The sequence below is a fragment of the Gossypium raimondii genome, chromosome 11 (assembly GCF_025698545.1).
Source record: "Gossypium raimondii isolate GPD5lz chromosome 11, ASM2569854v1, whole genome shotgun sequence".
NCBI lineage: Eukaryota > Viridiplantae > Streptophyta > Magnoliopsida > Malvales > Malvaceae > Gossypium > Gossypium raimondii.
Window position 1 is genome coordinate 44,568,795 of NC_068575.1, and position 20,508 is coordinate 44,589,302.

The window sequence follows — 20,508 nt, forward strand, 5'->3', positions numbered from 1 at the left end:
CACCTTCACACTTCCTTTTCTTGGCCAATCCATTTTGTAAGCAACTTCATCATTTCACTCTTCTTCTGCATACAGTATGTCTGTTCAACTTATGCTGATTTCCATGCAATCTTTTGCCATAAAAAATGTCTAATTATGCTTCCGATACCACTACTCTTTTCATTTAACAATTGAAATCAAATTCTGTTAAATTGAACTTAAGTTAAATATTATGAGATTGTACATTTTGAATTGGGATTGTAAAACTTTCAAGATTGTTTCATAAACAGCTATTTACTTTTACTTACATGCTTCTACACAATTTTTAAAATAAAAAGAATACCAAATAGTTTAATTTAATAGAAGTCCTTTTTAAAATTAAAAGTAATAATGATAAGATTAAAGAGTAATAACAAAATTAGAGCCCTAATCCATTATACAAACTTGCATGTGATATCCGCTTTCCGCAATTACTGGTTGAAAAGAAAAAGAAAGGGAAAGCTTAAGAAACAAAGATTCGAAGGAAAGGAACCTTATCAGAAGGAATGTTTTTTTCTTTTTTTCTACTATCAAAGCCATCGTAGTGGAAAAGCATGACTTTATTAAAAGAACCATGCCCGTGGTTTGGCTGCAGAAAGAAGAATCCGGGAAAGGGGCGGAGCCGATGCCTATGAAGAAAATAAAAAGGGACAAAAGCCTTATCTACACACCACATCCCGCACATCTATGGAGGTCCCACTCCCAACATGATGTTGTTGATCAAAGTAAAGGTAATCCTCCTATAGTTTTGATACGCACTTGTTCCATTTTTTTATAACTATTTGATAAGCTTTTTATCGGCTTATCATCTTCTGCAATTGCATCATCAATTTTGTTTTTATCACAAAACCATACCCTTATTCTTTTTCTGATCCATAAGTAGAGAAATTTGTGCTCAGAAAATAGAGATTGCCATGATTATTCAATAATGAAACTTAGCAACAACAAAAAGTCTTATTGTGCCGCCCTCTTTATAATCTTCCATCTTTACTTGAATTTAGTGTATCTATTTGTATCCTATTGTCAAGAATTGAATTACTGGCAGTGATATTCCTTCTTCCAGAGGGGGATTAATTAGATTAGAGTAGACCTCCCACTCCATAAGTGCTTCATTTTGTTTGGTTAATTGTTGGTGAAAGTCAAAATCATAAAAGAAATGCTAAATTCAAAATTGAAATTCCAATTCTAAACATATGTATTTCTTTTTTCTTTTTTAAATCATGAAAATCATTATACGAATACTGCTGCATATGTCATTTCTCAAGTTTTTGATATCTATCATTTTTGGTGTTTAGTTTACTTTTTGTCTCACACTATAGTATTTAATTTAACTGCAGGTAAACGCACACATCCATTTAAACCCACCTCTACTTTTTGTGACAAATTGTTAAATTAGATTTTGGAGATAAATTTAATAGAAAATCTAAATCCCAACTTATAATTAATTCAAACCATTAAGCCCCCCCCCCATTCCCATAACTTATCTTCACATTCGAGGATGCTATACGTGGATGTTGTTGGGTGTTGTTTATTGGGATAAATATTAAAGTTATACATAAATTATAGTTTAATGTGTAATTATATATATGAAATTTTAATTTGATCTAATTCTTGTAAGTTGTTAGCACAATTATTGATATAACATCATTTTATGTAGAGATTGCATAATGCATACATAAATAATTATATTTATCCAATAAATTGATGTATTTATTTCTTTAAATATGTATGATTCAATCAAAATTAAAGTTTCAAGTATACATTTGGACCACAATTAAAGTTTCATGTGTATAATTACACTAAATTAAAGTTTATGTATATAATTGCTCATTAAATCAAAATTCATGTATAATTTTAAGATTTATCCTACCTATTTGGTATAATTGCGTGGCACCTTTGAAATAACATAAATTTATTCATTTTTCAGGGTTTATCTTAGAACGATCTAGAGATAATTAAAGTTTTGTTATGTTGGGCTTGACAATTTTTTATTGTACATACGAATAGGACGCTTAGTAGGTGCATTGGAGTTCAAGTTCAATCTTTGTCCGGTAATTTTGTCTATTTACATACCGATGCAATGAATGTGAGCACAGGGTCCACTTCCACTGGTGGTGTGGTGCAAGATCAATTTGGAGACCAGATTGTCAAGTTTAATCATATTTTGGGTGATTGTTTTGGTCTTTGATGCTGAACTTTGAAGCATTTAGGATGGTTTACTCTCTTTATAAGAAAAAGGATATGTTAAGACTTTAATTCAAACAGATTGCTTAGAAGCAGTTAAAGCTATTCAAGATGGCTATTTGAGGACATTGAACTCAACTTTGCTTTGACAAATTCAACAAATGTTTCAGTGGAGGGATTTGGGTGATTAAGCATGTTCCTAGAGAAGGAAATCAAGTCGTCGATCATTTAAATAAAATATCTTCAGTTGGGAAATGTGGTTAATTTAATATAGTTATCCCATATTTTTATTCACCAAAAAATATATAAAAAAGATAAATGGCAAAAAAGGATTTATTTTGAAAAGAAAAACACCCACCAATCGAACTGTTAGGCCCCTTATCTGAAACAGTAGTTTCTTGAAAAGCTGGAGACAAAGAAATCCCCACTGAAAAGTTTATGGATCCCATTTTTTTTCTTTTATTTTTTTTAACCCAAACTTTTTTTACGATTCTTTTAAAAATATAAAAATTGTATCCAGCAATGTCATCTTCGTCATTACGGTTGTGGTTTAAATAAAAGCAAGGCGAGCAATAGAAACTGAAAGTTGCAGGTAGCAAGAAATATTAAATTGTAAAGCTGCATGTGCAAGAATGAATGGGAGAGTTATAGGTAGGATGGTGTAGGCAGTGAGAGTTTGTGTTGTGCATGTGGATTTGTTGGACTCTGACAATGCAAGTTATTGACCAGACATAGACATTGCTTTTTCTTAACTAATTTTCCAGTTTCATGCATGAGAACTGTGAAGAAAGAAATTGCATTCCCAAGTTAGGTGAAAGAGGACAAATCTTGAGATATGATATGCTTAAAAAAAACCCATCTTAATAATTCATCTAAATTGACTGAAATAAAACTAGAAGATCATACTGATCAGGTTTACTGTTAAAAGGGACCCATGAAAAATGCAAAGATGAGGCTAGAATAAATAACACTATTTGATGATCCATTAGTGATGAAGCCAGGTGCATAGCATGGCATAGCATCCGCCACTCAATTACCATGTGATTCGCCTCCTCTTTCCCATGCAACGTCGACTTCTTGGAATGCCGGGTTATATTCCTGATAAGTCCGAACTCCGAGCCTCATTGGTCGGTCGGTTGTGGTTTGGGAGCTTTCTAATAATTGGTGAGATCATCATACTCACACGCCATGACGATGACGATAATGATTAAATAAGGTAAAACTACAAGGAAAAAAAAAGAGATAGGATCTGCTTTAAATAGATTTTGGCTAGTAATTGAAGTTGATATTACAAGGCCTTGTAGCCCATGGTTCCTCAGCTTCATATTTCTAGTAACAAATCAACACAAGAATTTATTCGGAAAGGTGCTTTTTTTTTCATGGTTTATACTCCTAAAAGAAGTTGTCGTCACATTGATATCTTAATTTCCTTACCTATAGTAGAATAGGTTCTTTTTGTTAATGACTCTATAACTATTCCATGGCATCGTTTCCACTATGTCTTTGACGTATTAGGGTATGAGATTCCTGGCGATATTCTTCAATAGCGCCCATAATAATAGCATTATTATAATAATATTAGAGAGGAGTGGTCGGCAAATGATTGAATTAGGACCTTAAATCAAATTAGTATTTTTTAAGGTATTACAATTTGCACTTATATCAACATTTATCATTAAAACTAATTATTATAATCAATGAATTGATTATTTCACATTCTGAAATCTCAATGTTGGCATTTTCAAAATTTGATTAGGAAAAACTTGTCGGCACTAACAACAGATGTTATCCTCTCATTTTAGTAACATTTTTTTAGTTGGTAGGTAAAAGGGGCCAAAGAACCAAACAAATGACACTGTGCTTGGTCATTTGAGCCTATCTACATACTACCATCTTTGCTTTGTTTATTCAAAGGATGTTCCTTTATAAATAGAGGCTGAAGAGCAGATGATTAGATTCCCTCACCACTACCACCACTCAACTCTCCCTTCTTACCACCACTCTTTTTCTCCATAAAGGAAAGGAGTGAAAGGCTTCAACATATACAAAAAAAAAAACACTGCATCTCTTTCTCTTTGTTTCTCTTCTTATTTCCTTGAATACCCAGAATTGCACCACCTTTAACATTAAATTCCCTTCTTTTTCTTTTTCAATATCATCATTTCATTTTAGATAAACAATTAAAAGCGCGAATTGAATCATTGATTTAACAGCAAAAAGCAGAGGAAACGCCCATGTCTCGGTTCTCCTGTTATCACTTTTCTATAATCACGTTCTTGAGCTTCGTTCTCGTCGTTTTTCTTCATGGTACAGAGAATGCATGCTTTTTAAGAAATTGGGTTGTTCGCATTTTCGTCAAATTTTGATCTTTTTTTAAAAATAAAACCAATATGACATTGTGTTCCTCTGTTTCCTTTTTTTACAGGGGTTACGGCTGCAACCTTCACATTCGTCAACAAATGCGATTACACAGTATGGCCAGGAATTCTAGCTAATCCAGGAAGTCCAACCCTGGAAAGTACAGGCTTTGAACTTAGGAATGGCGGCTCTCGTTCCTTCCAAGCCCCTACCGGCTGGGCCGGTCGTTTCTGGGGAAGAACAGGCTGCAGTTTCGATGACTCTGGCCATGGATCATGTACTACAGGAGACTGCGACTCTGGTGAAATTGAATGCAATGGAGCTGGCGCCACACCTCCGGCTACCTTAGCCGAGTTTACCCTAGGTTCAGGGTCGCAGGACTTCTATGACGTGAGCCTGGTTGATGGTTATAATTTGCCTATGATTGTGGAAGGAAATGGAGGGTCAGGGGAGTGTGCCACTACCGGTTGCATGACGGATTTGAATAAAAAGTGCCCGTCGGAGCTGAAATTCGATGGTGGCGACGCCTGCAAGAGCGCGTGCGATGCCTTCGGCAATCCAGAGTACTGCTGTAGCGGTGCCTACAGCAGTCCAACTGCTTGTAAACCGTCCATTTATTCAGAAGTGTTCAAATCAGCTTGCCCCAAATCGTATAGCTATGCTTTTGATGATGCCACTAGCACTTTCACATGCACTGGGGCTGATTATACCATCACATTCTGTCCCAATTCCCCAAGGTAAATTCCTAAGCTTGAAAGATTTCAACATTGTTTGGGTGCTTGAAAGATTGATAGTTGCTTATATTTCATGTGGCATTAATTTTTGATGCAGTTTGAAATCTTCAAAGGATCCTGCTGCCGAATCAACCGGTGAATCAGGACCGGATACGGACTCCGTGCAGGCGGCTGCACTGGCCAGTCAATGGCTAGCGAATTTAGCCACGGCAGACTCGACCAGAACCCAACTATATTCCCCTGCCCAATTTGGTTTTTCTGTGATCATCTTTTTGTTCTTGTAGTCTTTCCAATTTTGCTGTGACCACTCACTTCCAAATCGTGCTTATTTGGTTAGAAATACACGTATTGATGTGTAATTCATTTTGTTTCATAAATATAAATAATTATTTTTTTGCCATTACCCCTTTTCTTCTTCTTCTTCTTCTTCTTCTTCTTCTTTAAGGGTATTAATTTTACACGTGAAAGTGAGTCTTCATATCGGTTGTTGGCGCCAACATCATAAGGGCGCAATGGTTATGCCCCTTGCCGTATGTACCAAAAGGAAAAATATCATTTCTCGTGAAAGTTACTTTAAGACAATCACTGTAATTGAAAGAATTTGATAAATTATGGAAGTAAAAATGAAAATTTTGAGTTTTTAAAAATATTTTATTTTTTAGTTATATTTAAAGTAATCTCATTTTTAAATTAAGTTTTAAATATGTCATTAATAATAATATTTTCAATAATAAATTACTTTAAATAAGTAATTTTCATTTTAATTTCTAATATCATGCTTTTATAAGATTGAGTAATTATTTTTAAAAATTAAAAGTTTTAAAACGTTTTAACATGCATATTTTAAAATAAATTTTTAAATTTTCAAATTTTATAAATGTTTACATAAATGTTTAAAAGGGTGTAAAATATGTTAAAACACATTACGATTTGTTAATTAAACATGTAAACAAATTAAATATATTTTATTTTAATTTAAGGAAATAAAATTTCATGTAGAATTTCATTTTAAAAAATCAAAACTACTAAACATATTTTAATTTATAAACATAAAATCAACCCATGCATCGCACGGGATAAAAAATTAGTATATTATACAAAAGAAGGTACGTGAGAATGTATATGGAAACATTGAGTTTTAGGATAATTATAAGACCCACTATTAACTTAATTTAATTACATTATATAACATTTTAATTTAATTTAATCGCATTATATAACATTTTAATTTAATTTAATTTAATTTAATTTAATCACATTATATAATAGTTCAATTTAAATTGATTTAGGAATTAAATATAAATATAAAATTTATTGTTTATCAAATTCATCAGCCAAGAAATGGGAAAAAAGTAATTTTTTTGTTTATTATATATACATGTATTGTATATGTGATAGCATACATACACATATCATATCATATATATCACATATATATATAATAAAATAGAGTTTTGAAATAATTTTAGTAACAATTAGTTCTAAACCAATTCTAAGACATTTATTATCTATTATATGCTGACACATCAACATAGTTTAATTTCGTAATCAAATTATTAATGAAGCATTATAAAATTTAAATAGATTCATAAAAATAATTAATTACATTTTAATTAATACATACAATTAGCATGTGCATCACGATGAGCGAGTATACAAACTAGTTAATTATAATCGTAGAATTTTTAACTCGGTAAAAAGAATTTTTGAATTGCAACTGAGTGAGAGGTGTTAACGATTTTAATGTATCAGAGCAATGGGCCAATGTGTAATTATTTCCACAAATAGCAATGACTAATCCTAGTCATTTTGTAGAAGAGGACGTTGAAGAAAAAGGACACATAATTGATAATAATGTAGAAAATGACAAATAACGAGTTTTACTAAAAATGATGCACTGGTCATTGTTACTTACAGTTTTTGCTTTACACTAATTATGGTATGCTAATTGCAATTGATAAAACTAAACAATTGGATATTGTTAGACCATGGTTTTATGATTCTACGATTAGAATCAGTGAGTGAATCACAAGTTTGTCAAGGTCAAACTCAAAAGGAGTAGCCAAGTGTAAGAGCCAAAAGTTGACACTTGGAGCTTAATGTTAGTGGGGAGCTATTGCAAGGTCTTACACCAGCAAGTAAACATTACTAGAAATGCAGAAAGATGCCATAGATTTATGGCATTCCACTTTAGGTTTTTATCTCAAAAAGAAAAGCCTAAATACATTTTCCACTCCTAGAACATGTTTATATATATATGAGGTTTGTACTCTAGTTAAACTGGTAAATCAATTTATCATGCTAGTTAAACTAAGGTGTATTAATTACACAAAGTAGAGAATTAGCACAAAATATTAAGAATTAAAGCAGTTTGACGGCAAGTGTGATAGGTTAGTTGTAATATTTTTAAAGTGTTATAATGGAACACTTAGAGCATTCCAATGATCGAACACAAGAGAGATTGGGTGATAAGGTGAATGATGATAAGCATGCATTTAAGAAGTCTAGCTAGCTAATCACTAAATACTATATTTCGACAAGTCATCATTCAAGGTTAATTACACTAAATTACACCTAGAAGGACTAGATTGAATAATAGTCAAAAGTACACAAAGTACACAAATATCAATGCAATGAGATAAAGTGGTTAGTTGACATTCATGTTGCTAATTAATTCTTACATTAGGTATCTAAATTGCTCAAACTCCTAATTGGTCTAATTTTATCTTTCGGTCACCATTTTACCTAATTAGACTATAGGTTCTCCTCTCGGTCTCGCCTATCCAAATGTTCACCTAAAGGCATCAATTTTAGGTTTTGAAGTCTATTCAATTTAATCCAATTTTTACAATTTAGTCTCTAACCAAAAACTAACCATGCAATATTTCAATCAACCAACTATCATAAGATTTAGTGCCTACTCATCATTAACATACAAATATCAGTAAATTTCATGCTTAGATAATTCGTCAAATAACCATAAAAAAGACAAGGTTTAGAAGTTCTTGGTGACTCTTGAAGGAGTCTTTGTTGAAAATGACAGCAAAAAGAAAGATGATGAAACCACAACCAAAGATGATATTTTTGCACTTTTGAAAGCTAACAAGAATAAAATTTATTGAATACTTTAAAGAGAACTCAAAATAACAAGAGAAAGTTTTGTATCCACATTCAAGAAAACTAAAGCTACAATAAAAATGAAAAAGAAACTAATAGCCACTAACTACTAAGATAAGAAAGGAAACTTAGAAAATTAAAATCGGTGAAAGAAATAAAGGAGATGGCAGAAAGATGATAAAAGAGCCTCCTTTTTAGTTTGGTGTCGAGTTGCCTTTTCTATAACCCTAACATTTGAAAAAAATGCCCTTGAAGATAATGATTTGACTTGAGTTGATGTTAGATACAAAATTGCTCATGCAGTATTTTATATGAATTTGAATGCCTATTTATTGCTTCAAAATGAATTCAGATCCAACCAAACTCACTTGATAAGAGTGGCTTTAATAAACAAAGGCAATTGTTCTTACAAGAAAAAAATTCAAAAACTCAAAACGGGGTTTCTCTACTGCAATTGTTTACGATGATAAAGATGAGGGCAATATATAATCATCCTTCAAAACTAATCTAAGTGAAATGAATTAAATTTTTTTAAATTTAGAAAATTATTGATTAAATGAGAGGTATTTGGTGTTGGCAAGTGGGGATAAAAATAAACTTATGAGAATGCCACTTTCTTTAAGGTTCTATTCACTCCCAGCTACATATAGTGTGCAAAAGAGTTACTGGAAAATAAATCTCGAGGATACAATGAAGCCTAATGACTGTTTACATTTTGCACTAATGAAAACAGTCCACTGAGCACTGAGCGAAGCATAACAAGGATATTAATTTCTATAAAGAATTTCTGTAATAATTCTTTATAGAACAATCTAAGAATACAAAAGATGGTGGGAGATCAAAAAGAAACTTTTTTTTCTATGTTCCTAGGTGTATCCAACAAATGAAATTCCTCTCATATTTATAGGAGCTCTCATGTCTCTTCATAGGGACATAACTACCCAAACAGATAATCATATTTTTAACCACAAACATAATTATTCAATAGGTATCAACTTGAATAATTATTGCCCTTTTTTTTATTAATTAAGTAATATAACTTTTAATGACAAGAGACATAACTGATTATTATAAATAGTGATAACTATTACTTAATTATCAAGTGACATTATTTTTGGACTACTTGTAACTTTTCAGTTATAACTATTAGAACATTATAAATATTTTGAAAATGTTACCGTTGTTTAAAGTGATGATGAACCGTGAAGGAATCAAAATGATGGCAGTTTTTGTTTTTTTGTTTTATCTTTATGACACTTCTCTTTGTTATTAGTGCTGCAAATGGGGGAGCAGCCACAGTTATTTATCCTTCCAGTTATTCAATACTGTCGGAGTGTTGCGGCTGCAAATGTTGCAGATGATACGTAATATATAATCATCATTGCGAATTGATTTTTTTTCTTCCAAAATCACCATGTTTTTTAAATATTATATTATGTACATTTTACTATCATAATTTATTAATTATATATTTTTATGAGTTTTCAATGAAAAAGATTATAGATAGTCATACCATATTAAAATTATTAAATTAAATCATGGATAATAACCAATTTCAAATAACGATGCAGTTCCTCTATAGCATGAAGTTGATGAGGTTAATTTCCATTATAATACAACCCTAATGTTACGATACAAGAGTAAGGATTGCCTTATCCCCACATTTGAATGGACAATTAGTTATATCCATAATCGTTACATACTACTCTACATCACTCCACCTCACTTCTTTTATTAATAACTTTTCAATTTAATCCTACCAGATTTACATCACGTGTTACATGTAATTTTATATGTTTATTTTTAAAAAATATATATTTGCTAATCAAATGATGTTACGAAGATCTACTGATGCATTAAATGGAAGAAAAAAAAAGGGTTACATCCCACCTGCTGTAAGCTGTCAAAATAAATTGCCATTAAGGCCCGTTTCCCCTAAACAAAACCAAACATCTCCGGTGTGTAACCAAACGGTCAGCCGCCTTCTTTTTTACCTTTCGTCTCTTCATCAGTGTTTGTAGCAGGAGTGGATCTATCTCATTTCTGGTAAGATTGTTTCCTCCTTATTCTCTGTGTTTTAATCTCATCAAGACTCACATTTTTCACAATTTTACTTAGATATTCTCGAAACTTCTTCTCTGCCCATTCTCCCTCTGTCCAGAGCTGGTATTCTTTCCACTCTTTCTGGTGCTTCCTTGATCCAGAACATCGAAGAGTCGAACCATTTTCCTTTTTGTTCCATTTCGTGTGCTGCTCGATTCGCCATACGAGGTACGAATCTAAACTTTATATAATCAAAATTCTTAATCCTTGCTTTACTTTCTTTTATCAAAGCAGCACTAACCGATTCATCTTCTATTGCATCCACCACTTTTTTGATAATGCTAAATGAGTCCCCTTCAACCACTATTCTCCGAAAACCTAGTTCTTCGTTATAGACATGTTCGTGCTTATGCAATTGTCGCATCTCTCACATGCAAATTTGGGTAAGTGCTTGCTGCCATTATAATGCTTTCGCTATTTCTAACAATAATCCCTGAAACAGAGCTGTTTATGTAATTGTTAAAACATGCATCAAAATTTACTTTGACACTATCTCCTTCCGCTGGTTGCCAAACAGTCTCCTGTTTTTCTTGCATGCCTTTCGATATAATACCCATGCTATCAATTTCTGATATGTAGGCGTTTCTGAAAGAAACTACTACAAAAACGTTTTGTCCCGTTCCATTGTGATAGACCATATTACGATTGTACCATAGGGCCTAAAATATCTCCTGTTGGTAACTCCGTAGCTAACCAATTTATCCAATTCTGGTTCTCAATATTGGTCGAGTATGTTACTCCCATACTTTGCAGGACTTGTTCGGTAAAACGACACTCACGGAAGATGTGCTTTGTACTCCAATATTTCTTTGCTGTAAATTCGATAAAATGGGCATGTAATTTTTAATAATTTTCCAGCATGTAATTTTTATTTTACTTGCTAGACTTAGGCTCTATATTTTTGTAAAGAGGGATTTTTGTAACTCATCTAGATTATCATTGGTGGTTGTATTTGCTGCTTCGAGCCATCTTTACCCGCTCTTGATCGAGTAGATTTCGAAATTGTCGCCCCTCCAGACCAAATCACAGCTAGATAAAGGTATGGATAGTATCCTTCGTGTAGTTTCCTCATCAAAAAGGCTTTCAATAATTTCTTCTTTCCATAAAGCCGAATCTACTTCAATTAAATCAACGACCCTTCTGTATCTTGTACTAATTTTGTGTCCTTGAATTCTTCCTTGTCCAGGCTTTAACAACCAATTGCCATTCATATATTAATGCTTGCACCATTTTCCACATGCCAACCACAACCCTGTTCCAATTGCCTTCTAGATGCCCATATGCTACGCCAGGTATATGATGGGTAAGAGCCTATACTTGCATTCATAAAATTTGTGTTTGAATAGTATTTTGTTTTCATAATTTTTGCGAACAAACAATCTGGCTTTGACATAATCTCCACCCTAAGCTATATTAACTTTGGACAAGTCTTTAAATCTTAATCCCTCTTTCCCTTTAGGTCGACATACCATTCTCCATTGGCACCAATGTATACCCTTCTTTGTGTTTTCATTACACCACCAAAATTTTGCAATCATGCTATTTAACTCGTGGCATAAAGAACCTGGTAATAAGAAACATTGCATTGCATAAATAGAAATTGACTATAAAATTGATTTTATGAATCTCTTTTCTTTCCATTGACAATTGCCTCGTGCTCCAGCCCTCTATTCGCTTAACGAAACTTTCCTTTAGGTTAGTGAATGCATTTTTTTTTTTGCCCCACATTGTTGGCAACCCAAGGTACTTTTTCGAGTTATTAGATATTCGAACTCCCAGATTTCCTCTTATTTGTTCCTTCTGTTCATCCATCACATTAGCACTGAAATAGATGAGGGGCTTGTTGAAATTGACCAATTGACTCGAGACACTTTCATATTTTTTTACTATAGCTTTCATTTTGTTTGCTCCATCCATTGAAGCGTCTCCCAAAAAGAATATTGTCGTCATCGAAAAGCAAATGTGTGAGCCCAAGACCACTGCTACCAACTCTTGCCCCTTTTATCAAGTCCTATCGCTTAGATTCCATAAGTAGACTTGAGAAGCCTTCAACACATATTAGAAATAAATACAGACTCAACGGATCCCCCTGCCATAGCCCTCTTGAAGGATTGAAAATTTCACCTTGTTCACCATTAAAGATAACCGATATGTCACTGTAGCCACACGTCATTACTAATTTAATCCATTCATTACAAAAATCCATTTTAGTCAATACTTTTTGTAGAAAGCTCCACTCCACCCTATTGTAGGCTTTGCTTATATCTAGTTTTAACGTAAAAGCACCCTTGATGTCCATGTTTCCTCTTGAACGAATGTAAAAGCAACAAGAATATTATCTTTTATTTGTCTTCCGGCCTCCGGGCACAAACGCTCCTTGGGCTTCATCAATACACTTGTCCAATATTGTTATAAACTCATTAACAATGACCTTGGAAAGTATTTTATGTAACATATTACAAAGGCTTATTGGTCTGAATTGAGTCATACTTGTTGGTGAATCATTTTTTGGGATAAGCACGATATTTGTATGGTTGTTATTTTCCAATCCTTGCTTACTGTTAATTACTTGAATGCAATATTTCGTAGTCTCCTTACTTACGATACTCCAGTACTTTTTAAAAAATAAAGTTGGGAAATCGTCTTCTCTAGAAGCTTTAATTGGCGACATGCTTTTAATTGCCTTTTCAACCTCCTTATTCTTAAACTCCATTGTTAGCTCCATGTTATTAACTTCATTAATGTTGGTTGGATTCCCATTAGAGTTCGAGTGCTATCTCCTGTAAAGGAAGTCGTAAACAATTCTTTGAAATAGTCAGTGTCGATGTTTGCCATAATCTTTTCATCTCGAACCCATTCTCCACTATCGTTCTTTAGCTCCCAAATTGTATTTCTTTTCTTTTTAGTTGACGCAATGCTATGGAAATACAGCGTGTTCTTATCTCCAAAACGTTACCAATTAGCTGGTGCACGTTGTTCCCAAAATAGCTCATTGTCTACTTTTAAATTTAGTGCAAGCTTAGTCTATGTTAACTCTACTAAATTTTCTTCATTTGCAGTATTCGCATTTAACTCTTCTAATCTCGTATTCTAGAAAGTCGTTTGACATTGCCTTCCCAACTGATTCGCCTTAGCCCAATTGTTCAATTTATTTCCTATTGCTTCAAGTTTAGTAGTTCTTCCTACCACTTTTGAATTTTGCTTTCAAGACCTTCAATTACCCAATTTTCATTTAATCAGAATTTTGGTTGTCATTGTCCCTTCTGCTTTGAACTGTTATTTAATGCATTTACAAGAATTGGACAGTGTTCTGATTTAGAATATGTAAGATGCCTTACCCGAAAATTTGAAAACATTGCCCACCATTCTAGGTTCGCCATTCATCTATGAATCCATTCACGTATGTTATTATTCGGAAGTCTGCCTGTCTCCCATGTAAACCACTGACCTGAAAACCCTATATCTGTGAGATTACAATCGTCTAATGCTTGACGGACTGTCAACATTTGATTCTCTTCTCGTTGACGCCCTTCCTACTTTTCAAAAGAGAAGAATTTCATTAAAGTCTCCAACTACTAGCTAGGGTAGATTTAACTATCCTCCAGTGATCCATAAAACCCTGTAAATCTCTAAACTTTTATATCTTCTTTTGTAATTTCAACATCAATGTGTGAGGATGAAAAACTTCGTAATTGAATGTTATACACTTACTTCCAAACCAACGATAGTCTTCCTTTAGAACTTAAGGCATCCACATCAATGCCATTCTGCAAGCCACACTTTCTTCGAATTCGCTCAATCTTTTTTTGTGCATACTAGGGTTTCCATGAGAAGCCAAATCTGGGGCTGCATATCTTTCACTTTGTTTTTGAGACGCTTTAGAACATTTTAGCTTAGTATTTTTACTGTGATTGGTCGGTCTACTTTTCAGCAGTTGTCGATATAATGAGGATTTTTAAAATCCTTTGAATCCTCTATATGGGATATATGGGAAACAATAGAACTCGCTGAGAACCTGTGTCTTTTCTTAGTATCAGTTATTCCAATAGGAATTTCCTCCGTGTCTGAGCCAAGCACCATATACCTAGCTTCCTCTCCTCTATAATTCAACCCTTCTTGCTGAATGGTATCTTTTCCTCTCTTTCCTTGATGTGAAATAGGGTTTGGATTAACTCCAACTGATCTTTCCCCATCATCAACCAATTGTCCCCCTACAACCGACTTGGATCTCGATCTATCCTCTCTCAACCACTTGCAATCTTCCATTTGTTTTATTCTTGTTGGCACTCTTATGAATGTTAATCTAACTAGATAGAAACCTTCTCCATACCCCAATTTGCCACATAGATACCAAAATAAGGAAAGCTTTTCTAATTGGAACTTAGCATAAGTTGTTTCGTTTTGACCAATAGTTATCCCCTTCTTTCTTTTTAAGTGGTTTATGAACTTCCAACTTAACTCTCACCTTCATAAATTGTTTAATTCCCCTAGTTACTGAAACTGCATCATACTAATTTTCCAATAAAATCACCAAGTTGACGTGCCATTCCTTTAGACATAAAACCTCCCGATAAATTATGTATTTGTACCAAAAATTCTGCGAAAAATAATGGAACTTGCAACGAATGCTCCGCTTTCTCCAATCGATGAAGCAAAACTAGGTGCCTATTGAAAAACCACGTCTGTAATAGAAATTCTGCCCACTGGATGCCATATTTCTGCTAGCTTTCGTCTCATGGACTGAAAGTGTACCACACTTTCTGTTAATACCTTCCCAACCAAACATAATTCGTATTCCCCATCCTCTTCTTCTTCGATTTGTTGTCCTTCTATAGTGTCTTCACCATCTGATATATTCAAATTTGTTAGTTCTTCATCCATCGTTTTAATGCTTATCCATTTTCCTTCCAATTTTGCAGCAATTCAGCAAACAGAGAAAACGTGTTATTCAGCACTCTTTCTTTCTTTCTTATTATTTGTTATTTTAAATAATGATTAAATGAAGTAAAACTAAATTTGAAAATAATTAAAAATAAAATAATGTTCTAAAACTAACGAAAAATAAAAAAGAAGTTAAAAAGAACCAATAGTAAAATATTAAATAATTAGTTAAAATAAAATGATGTATATAGTAATATATAACGCAAAATGTTAATTCTTATTTGATTAAAAATTGGATTTTTATTATTTTTAAATTTATTCAATTATTTTATAGATTTATAATTTTATTAATTAATAATATTTTATGTTATTTTTATGTAAAACTTCTAAAAATATTATCAAATTAATTTCATGTTAATATGGTATCATATTAATTAATATTACTTTTTATTATAAAAATATTTTCATTAGTTCAAAAACTTCTCTAAAGGTGCTTTTTATATATTATTAGTTTTAATGTCACATGCGTTACATATGGTTTTATATGTTTGTTTTAAATTTATTAAATAATATATTTTATAACATTTTTAAAATATTTATTTTAATTAAATGATAATTGGCCTAATTTTTAATAAAAGTCTATTAATTTTGAAAAATGATTGAAAGAATAAAATAACATTAGAAGTAATGATTTAGTACAATATTAAGTAACTAGATAAAATAATATGTCATTGGAATATGAGTCAAAATTTCACCTACAAAGAACCATTACGTTAATACTTCATTGTCTTTGACATAACATTTCACAACCCAGTGGTAAACAATATTCACAATTATGTTAATATTATTGAAATCAACTATCGAATATCAAATAATAATTCAACATTTCAAGCAATAATGAAAATTATACATTTTTGGTGATTGAAACAAAATCTATTAAATGATATTAAAATATGATTTATCTTGTGTAACTCTGTATATGTTATTTTGAATGAAAATGTTTTGCTAATACATGTATTTATAGGGCTAAATATTACTTTTAATTGGCCTATAATTGTAACACTAATTAAGTGTGAATTAATCTAAAATAATAAATGTATTTTAATATGGATTTAAAGTCTAATTATGTGGTAATAACTATTATTAATATAAATTAATTAGTTTATACATTATAAATTTGATTACTAATATATTAATATTATCTTTTTATATATAATGTTAATCTAATACATTTAATTTTATTAATTATAAATTATTGGTTTTAACATTATTAAATATTATCATATTTAAAGAAATCATATTTATATATAAAATTATATTTATTTAATTAAAATTTTTATTTTATTATTTTTAATTTATCTAATTATATTCAGTGATTTTATTGATTTATAATTTTATTAACTAATAATATATTATGTTTTTTTAAGTAAAACTTTTAAAAATATGACGAAATTAATTAATTTTTAATTAATATACTATCATATTAATTAATATTACTTTTACTATTATCACCTAATAACACTACTAAATTTTTATTTAAATATCAATTTCGTAATATAATTAACAATAAAGCATATTGTTTTTTCGAAATTATGCTTTTATATATACTAACTTTGGTTTTAGGCGTTTAATATTTAATTAGTTTTTAAATTTTCTTTTAATTCCAACAATTAGCATAAAATAACATATATTTTTTTGAATAATCTCATTATAAGTTCTGATTATATATGTTCTTTTTAACACAATACCTAGAACTACCCATAGTCTTTCTCCAACCCATAAATAGAAGGATAACATGCTTCAGCACAATCCGAACCCACATCCTCCTGCAGTTGTAAAAATGCTCATGCCAATCGAGCTAAAACTCAATCGGCACGTAAAATAATATTTCTAATTTGAATTATTGAATAAAATTAAAGAATAGATTAATTTATCAATTCAAATATTATAATAGAAGATTTTCAAATGATAATTAAAGCATTTTTAACATATTCAACATACAATATAGTTTTATTTTATGTAATTAAGAAAAAGTAACATTATTTAAAATAATAACTAATTAAATTTAATATTAATTAAGTGATAATTCATATGCTTAGAATTCTTTTAAAATAATAATTTTATTTTACATCAATAAAATTAACATTTTCTTATATTTTATGTTTATAGTTGTATTTAAATAATAACTATATTTTAAAATTAGCTAATAATTGTAATTTAAATTCTAAATGTGTAGTTATTATAACTTCTATTAAATAATAATTATTTTTAAATGTATAATTATCAAAAATTCTATTTTATTTCAACTTTTTATCTAATAATTCTAAATTAAATATTATAATTATTTTTAAATATGAATCTAGTTTATGATAAAAAATATAAAGGATATTTTCACAAATTCAAAAGATTTTTCAAACTTGTGTTTTATATATTATTAGATTATAGATAGATAAAATATATATTTATGTAGGTAATTTATATGTAATTTTAGTATACAATGCACATATATTGTGTAGAAAACAGTGAATTTTAGCAATAACAATATGAGCAGTTGTAAACAGCAATTATAACTAATAGGCGTAAGTAGTGAAGAACAACAATTTAAAAAAAATTAGCTACGTATTTCGGTTTTTACCTATATTTACTCTAAAGAGACAAATTCTTATCTTTAACCTTGTCCAAATAATGAATTAAGTTCTAGCACTCATTAGTGTAACAACTTCACCTTTACTCCTAACATCTAGATCTCTTTCTCACTACTCAATCGTTTTATTTACACAAAGGCATTCTTAATAACAATTTCTAATGAACATATATAAGAAATTTTTTGACTTGCTAACATGTAAATCAAAATATAATCATAATCCCTACAATTAAATCAACATTTAGAATATATTAATAAAGTCTAAGACAATATGAAGATATCCAACATAAGTCTTCAAATCAGTTGACCTATTCTCTTTAATTTGAGAGATCCGATTTACTTGATCCAATTTGATCAACTACGTAACAATTTGTTGCTTCAAATTATCAATCTTGAAAAATAGCCAATGCAAGTCTACAAAATCAATAAAGTCATTGCTCAATTTTTTCTTTTCAAAAGATTAACAATTCCAAATAATGCAAGTCATGAAACTCGAGGAACATCAAGTATAGTTGTACTTACTCTCATAACTACCTCAACATATAATGTATTGCAATGTTGTTGGAACCAAATTGATCGATTGAACTGGGAATCAGTAGGTCCGACAATCCAACCACCCCTATTAAACAGGGTAATAAGCAAACCAATACAAACCGATAAAAATCGAATACGGAATTTGATCGAGGAAAAGAAAAAAATATTGGATAAGTAGATTACACTTCACGAACACTTGTCAAGGTAAGTTCATGTAACTAAATTGTGTACATTTAAATGTTTGAATTGAATGTTGTATATGTGAATTGTATAAATGCCATATATATGAAATTGATCACATATCTGATAATGCCCAACAAGTATTAAGTCCCGTTTGAATAAATAAAATTCGATAGATATAGGATTTCTGAATTGGTTGTGGTCTTATATATATTGCGGACACACCTCAGCTTGAAAGAGCGTCCCGTTATTAGCTCTCATGAGCATCTTGATATATGGCCCTCTCGAGCTTCTCGTTATATGGTTCGTGCAAGCTTCCCGTTAATAGCTCTTCAGAGCATCCCGATTGGTCGTGATCCTGTATGTGTTGTGGGCACATCATAGCTCTTTTGAGCATCCCGTTATATGGCTTTTCGGAGCTTCCCGATTAAAGACTCTTTTTGAGCTTCCTGATTAATGGCTCTCTGGAGCTTCCCGATATGGCTCGCTTGAGCTTCTCGATATATGGCTATCTGAAGCTTCCTGAATATGGCTCTTATGATCTTCTCGTTATACAGCCCAGATAAGTTTCCCGCTATACAGCTCAAATGAGCTTCCTGTTATATGGCTCGAGGGAGAGCTTCCCATTTATGTGCTCATATGAGCATTCCTGAATATGAATTGACGGATTACAGTTTTGTACACTTCAAGTGTACTACCTGTGTATCCATTGACATTTCAAATAAATTTAACGGGTAAAATTTCGACATGGAATAATCTGAACTTGAGATAAATTATTTTGGAAATGTACATGTTATATGAATATATGATGTAGAAAACATATGTATATGAAAATTGTTACATGATGAGCTCATCCTTGTTTCTTGATATTCACATGAAGTACATGACTAACATGTTTCTTGAGGATATATGTGTTTAGGCAAATTGCCAAATTCCTTTGGATGAATTTTGCATGCTTACTTTAAATATAATAAATGGTAAGTTAATTTCCCGTTATACGAACTTACTAAGCATAATATGCTTCCTCTGTTTTATTTCCTCTATTCTTTAGTAATTCGGAAGCTCGTTGGGTTGGAAGCTTAGCGGAGATATCATCACACTATCTATCGGCTCATCCCGGTATATTTAATAAATCAACTTTGGTTATAATGGCATGTATAAGTTAACCTGGCCAATGTTAATATAAAAATGTTTTGGTTGTAATTAGTCATTGGAATGGCTTGTGATGGACAAGTTTTGATGTGAATATAAGAGGCTATATCATGTTTGATATGTGTTTGAAATGGTTAGTTTATAGAATCATATTGGTATATTAATGATTAAATTAAGTTAACATATTTGGTAAATATGCTTTTATGTGAATTTGGTAAGTTAGGTAAGTTTGTATACTTGGTTATAAGAGGTGTTATATCATGCATAAGACTTGATTTTGAATAAATTTGAATGTCTTGTATTGGCTTGAGAATATGTTTAAGTGTTTATGTAGGTGGAAGGCAAATTTGGGTGAGAAATATAGCTTAGAAATGACCTTATTTCATCCACACGGGCATAGACAAAGGCGTGTGTCTCAGCCGTGTGTGACACACGGCCAAACAGACGGGCGTATGTTTTGGTCGTGTGTCCCTTGCATCATTAAAATACAAAATAGAATAATCAATATTTTTTCACACAGCCTGGCACACAGGCGTGTAGCTTGGCCGTGTGACCCCTACACCTATACACGGCCTAGCACACGGGCGTGTGACTTGACCGTGT

General features: G+C 31.4%; 1 protein-coding gene and 2 long non-coding RNA genes across 4 annotated transcripts; all 3 read left to right on the forward strand.

Moving 5' to 3' along the window:
• The first annotated feature begins 458 nt into the window (after positions 1-458).
• Positions 459-2,330, forward strand: LOC105803700 (uncharacterized). The gene is made up of 2 exons (XR_001136570.2): positions 459-749; positions 2,026-2,330. It is a non-coding gene; the product is annotated as an uncharacterized LOC105803700 (long non-coding RNA).
• A 1,826-nt stretch (positions 2,331-4,156) lies between these two features.
• Positions 4,157-5,697, forward strand: LOC105803698 (thaumatin-like protein 1). Its single transcript, XM_012636069.2, has 3 exons — positions 4,157-4,509; positions 4,628-5,297; positions 5,392-5,697. The coding sequence occupies exons 1-3, from the start codon at positions 4,437-4,439 to the stop codon at positions 5,576-5,578; spliced, it is 930 nt and encodes a 309-aa protein (XP_012491523.1). The 5' UTR covers positions 4,157-4,436; the 3' UTR covers positions 5,579-5,697.
• A 4,611-nt stretch (positions 5,698-10,308) lies between these two features.
• On the forward strand, positions 10,309-20,036 carry LOC105803699 (uncharacterized). Of its 2 annotated transcripts, none has more exons than XR_008191148.1 (4): positions 10,309-10,457; positions 10,530-11,553; positions 11,701-11,817; positions 19,805-20,036. It is a non-coding gene; the product is annotated as an uncharacterized LOC105803699 (long non-coding RNA). The 2 variants fall into 2 exon arrangements; XR_008191147.1 differs by having other exon boundaries at positions 10,319-10,457; positions 10,573-11,553.
• The last annotated feature ends 472 nt before the right edge of the window (positions 20,037-20,508 follow it).

Excerpts from the sequence above, each read along its gene's own strand:
- LOC105803698 (XM_012636069.2), top strand. The coding sequence starts at position 4,437 with ATGTCTCGGTTCTCCTGTTATCACTTTTCTATAATCACGTTCTTGAGC. Across the intron at positions 4,510-4,627 it reads TCTCGTCGTTTTTCTTCATG|GGGTTACGGCTGCAACCTTC; the intron begins GTACAGAGAATG and ends CTTTTTTTACAG. Across the intron at positions 5,298-5,391 it reads TTCTGTCCCAATTCCCCAAG|TTTGAAATCTTCAAAGGATC; the intron begins GTAAATTCCTAA and ends TTTTTGATGCAG.